This window comes from Chiloscyllium plagiosum, chromosome 5 (genome assembly GCF_004010195.1).
Source record: "Chiloscyllium plagiosum isolate BGI_BamShark_2017 chromosome 5, ASM401019v2, whole genome shotgun sequence".
NCBI classification, from domain to species: Eukaryota; Metazoa; Chordata; class Chondrichthyes; order Orectolobiformes; family Hemiscylliidae; genus Chiloscyllium; species Chiloscyllium plagiosum.
The window spans coordinates 116216373-116221288 of NC_057714.1; the positions used below are offsets into that span (position 1 = coordinate 116216373).

The 4916-nt window shown below is 50.9% G+C and overlaps 1 protein-coding gene across 1 annotated transcript in view; it reads right to left on the reverse strand.

Moving 5' to 3' along the window:
• The window catches only part of LOC122550335 (tripartite motif-containing protein 72-like), a 24735-nt gene that overhangs the window by 950 nt on the left and 18869 nt on the right, over nt 1–4916 (reverse strand). Inside the window, exon 2 of the mRNA XM_043691062.1 lies at nt 3438–3533. Coding sequence (XP_043546997.1) covers nt 3438–3533 — 96 coding nt within the window. The remainder of the gene's footprint in view (nt 1–3437; nt 3534–4916) is intronic.

Here is a 4916-nt window from a genome sequence, read left to right on the forward strand (position 1 = left end):
GATGGACAGGTAGGACCGGTCAAAAGAGCAGTGCCAAATTGGAAGGTTGGCACTGGGATAAGGTGGGGGGAGGGCAAGTGGGAAACTGGTGAAATCCACATTGATCCCAAGACAGAAGATAAGGTGTTCTTCCTCCGGCTGTCGGGTGGTTAGGGTTTGGTGATGGAGGAGGCCCCCAAACCTGTCCAAATCCTTCTGTAGCCTCCCCACCTCTTCAATACTATCTCTCCTTCCACCTATCTTTGTATCATCTGCAAACTTCACCAGAATGCCCTCAATTCCTTCATCCAGATCATTAATGTATAAGGTGAAAAGTTGTGGTCCTAGCACTAAGCCTTGAGGAACACCACTTGTCACCGGCATCCATCCTGAGAAGGGCAAATGCTGCACCCACACCTCCCCCCTCACCTCTGTCCAAGGTCCCAAACGATCCTTCCACTTCTGACAGAAATTTACCTGCACTTCCATACATTTCATCTACTGCATCCATTGCACCCAATGTGGTCTCCTCGACACTGGGAAGACAAGACGCCAACTTGCAGAGCACATCTCTGGGACATCTGCACCAGCCTACCCCACCTCCCCGTGGCCGAACACTTTAACTCCACCTCCCACTCTGCCGAGGACATGCATGGAGAGAATGGAGTTGAGAAACACCACCCCCATCAACATCACTCACCAGAGTATCGCTGACATCGTGAATGTCACCTGTTACATCACTTCCGCCCCTGTGGATGCCACTGTAGGCACTGCTTCCACCTCCCGACCCCCAGAGTGAGAGTCACTTCCGTTGGTGATGTCACTCCCGACCCCATAACCATACTCACTCCAGATACAGTCTCCGCACCCACTCCCCATTCCACACCCACACCAGGTCCTAGCTCCCACCCTGCTGTGCCTTTACCATTCCCCCCCAGACCTCCCCCTCACTGAGGATGAATGGTCAGTTCTCAGTAAAGGCCTCACCTTCAGCCCCCTACACTTCCAGATCAATGAATTTAACACGCTTTGCGATCTCAAACTTTTCTTCCACTGCTTCCGTCTCTGTGTTTACTTTTTCCATCAGGATTCATACCCGCCCACCCACTGGGGACCCCTTCTCCCATCTCCTACATACCCCATTCACCTGGACACCATGTGTTGGTCCATTACCTGCCCTCGACCTCTTTATCTCCAATTGCCTCCGTGACATTGACCGCCTCAACCTGTCCACTCCCCTCACCGACTCCCTCACCTTCACAACACTCCACTCCACTCCCTCCACTCCAACCCCAACCTCATCATCAAATCAGTGGATAAGGTGGAGGGGGGTGCGCTGTGGTAGTTTGGTGCGCTGACCTCTAGACAATTGAAGCCAGGTGCCAACTCACGGCCAACTCCTTCTACTAGCCCGTCAACCACAACCTCACCTCCCATCACCAAACCATCATCTCCTAGACCATCTACAACCTCTTCACCTCAGGAGATCTCCCATCCACAGCCTCCAACCTCATCTTTCGGGAACTTTGCACCACCCAGTTCTACCTCCTACCCAAAATTCACAAACCTTACTTCCCCGGTCGACCCATCATCCCTGCCTGCTCCTGCCCCAGTCCCACCAGACTTATCTCCTCAATCCTTGATACCGTTCTGTCCGCCTTCGTCCAGGAACTCTCCATGTACATTTGGGACACCACACACACGCCCTCCACCTCCTCCATGACTTTCATTTCCCCGGCCCCCAACGCCTTATCTTCACTATGGACATCCAGTCCCTGTACACATCCATCCGCCTGACAGAGGCATCCAAGCCCTCCGTTTCTTCCTCTCCCGCCCGACCCAACCAGTACCCTTCCACTGACAGAATCATTTGATTGGCTGAACTCACCCTCAACAATTTCTCCTTAGAATCCTCCCACTTCCTCCAGATCAAAAGGGGTAGCCATGAACACCCGCATGGGCTCGAGTTTTGCCTGCCTTTTGGTCGGGTACGTGGAACAGTCCATCTTCCACAGATACTCTGGCACTATTCCCCACCTTTTCCTCTGCTATCGAAGACTGTATCGGCGCCACCTTGTGCTCCCATGAGGAGGTTGAACTTCACGAACACCTTCCACCCTGATCTTAAGTTCACTTTGACCATCTCGGACACCACCCTCCCCTTCCTGGAGCTCTCCATCTCCATTTTCAGCGACTGACTCAACACGGATATCTATTACAAACTCACCGAATCTCACAGCTACCTGGACTACACCTCGTCCCACCCTGCATCCTGCAGAAACACTATCCCTTATTCCCAATTCCTCCACCTCTGCTGCATCTGCTCCCAGGATCACCAATTCCACCATAGAATGTCCCAGATGGCCTCCTGCTTCAGGGACCGCAATCTCCCCTCCCACATAGTCAACAATGCCCTCCAGCGTATCTCCTCCACTTCCAGCACCTCTGCTCTTGAAACCCCCCCCCTACAATTGCAACAAGGACAGACTTCTCTGGTCCACACCTTCCATCTCACCAACCTCCGGATACAGCACATCATCCTCTGCATTTCCGCCACCTACAAACAGAGCCCACCACCAGATAAATATTTCCCTCCCCACCCCTATCTGTGTTCCGCAGAGACCATTCCCTCTGCAATTCTCTTGTTAGTTCCACGCGCCCCTACCAACCCATCCTCCCCTCCTGGTACCTTCCCCTGCCGCCACAAGAAATGCAAAACCTGTGGCCACACCTCCCCTTTCACCACCATCCAAGGCCCCAAAGGATCCTTCCACATCCAACAGAAATTTATCTGCACTTCCACACAAGTCACCTTCTCTATCTGTTGCACCCGATGTGGTCTCCTCTACATCGGGGAGACAGGACGCTAACTTGCGGAATGTTTCAGGACATTCTCTAGGACACATGCACCAATCAACCCCACCCCACCGCCCTTTGTCCGACCACTTCAACTCCCCCTCCTGTTGCACCAAGGTCCTTGGCTTCCTCCATCGCCAAACCCTAACCACCCAAAGCTTGGAAGAAGAACGCCTCATCCAACCACACAGGATTTGCCCAAAATGTCGATTTCGAAGCTCCTTTGATGCTGCCTGAACTGCTGTGCTCTTCCAGCACCACTAATCCACACAGGATCAATGTTGATTTCGCCAGTTTCCTCATTTCCCCTCACCCCACCTTATCCCAGATCCAACCCTTTAACTTGACACCATCTTCCTGAGCTGTCCCACCTGTCCATTTCCCTTCCCACCTGTCCGCTCCACCCTCCTGTCGGACCTATCACCATCACACCGCCTTCATCCACCTATTGCATTCCTTTCCAGCACCACACTTTTTGACTGAGAAACTTATCAGCCATGATTGAATGGTGGAGCAGACTCGATGGGCTGAATGGCCTAATTTCTGCTCCTATGTTTTATGGTCCTATGGTCTTAAACCCAGTCCCAGTGCATGTACTCTACCTTGATTTCCGATTCGGTTATTGTTACATCTTGGTGCTTGAAATGGCAATCCTGCTGAATTATCCGGAGATTTTCAACTTCTTTTCTCAATTTTTCCTGTGAAGACAGTTGCAATAATGAAAACATATGAAATGTGGCATGATGGCTCAGTGGTTAGCACTGTTGCCTCACAGTGCCAGAGACCTGGGTACAATTCCAGCCTCAGGCAACTGTCTGTGTGGCGTTTGCACATTCTCCCCATATCTGCATGGGCTTCTTCTGGGTGCTCCAGTTTCCTCCCACTGTCCAAAGATGTGAAGGTTAGGTCAATTGGCCATGCTAAATTGCCCATAGGAGAAAGTGAGGACTGGAGATCAGAGCTGAAAATGTGGTGCTGGAAAAGCGCAGCAGGTCAGGCAGTATCCAAGGAGCGGGAGAATCGACGTTTCAGGCATGAGCCCTTCTTGAGCTCATGCCCGAAACGTCGATTCTCCTGCTCCTTGGATGCTGCCTGACCTTCTGCGCTTTTCCATAAATTGCCCAAAGGATTGTGTAGGTTAGGTACATTAGTCAGGGGATACACTGTAGGAAATCTAAACTAATCATAACAATATAAGATAGGGGAATGGGTCTGGGTGGGTTACTCTTCAGATGGGTTGGTGTGTGTTGTTGGGCCAAAGGGCCTGTTTCCACACTATAGGGATTCTAATTCAAAAAGGGGAGTTCTGACTCAGGGGCTTTACTGCCTCCTACTGATCACTGACCAGGACAGTTTGATTCTTGGTAAAGAAACAAAGGCAGCAGCATTTTTGTAGCAGCTTCGGATATCTTCAAGTGTTTCGCAGAGAAGGAAGCATTTTTCCAAGTACATTCATAGATGTGGGAGACGCAGTAGACAGTTTACACACAGACAGTAATGAGATAAATTACCTTATTGAATGAGACTAATTATTGCCCAGGTCACTTTGAATTAAGCTGCAGTTATGTCCATCTGAGAGGCCAGACAGAAACTCCATTTAATGTTTAATTCAACAATACAGCACTCAACAATATAACACTGAGAATGCCAGCCTCGATTCTGTTCCCATATCTCTGAATCCCACAACCTCTCCGTTCAGAAACATCGTGTCGTGGCTGCACCAAGCCCTGATGGTGCAATGGTGCAAGGATTTGTCTCAATCTGCCGAAGGGTTGGAGAGATTGCTAGTGAGTATCTGAGCTGAAAAATGTGTTGCTGGAAAAGCGCAGCAGGTCAGGCATCATCCAAGGAGCAGGAGAATCGACGTTTCGGGCATGAGCCCTTCTTCAGGAATGAGGAGGGTGTGCCAAGCAGGTTAAGATAAAAGGTAGGGAGGAGGGACTTGAGGGAGGAGTGTTGGTAATGCGATAGTTGGAAGGAGGTTAAGGTGAGGGTAATAGGCCGGAGAGGGGGGTGGGGGCGGAGAGGTCGGGAAGAAGATTGCAGGTCAAGAATGCGGTGCTGAGTCTGAGGGTTGGGAC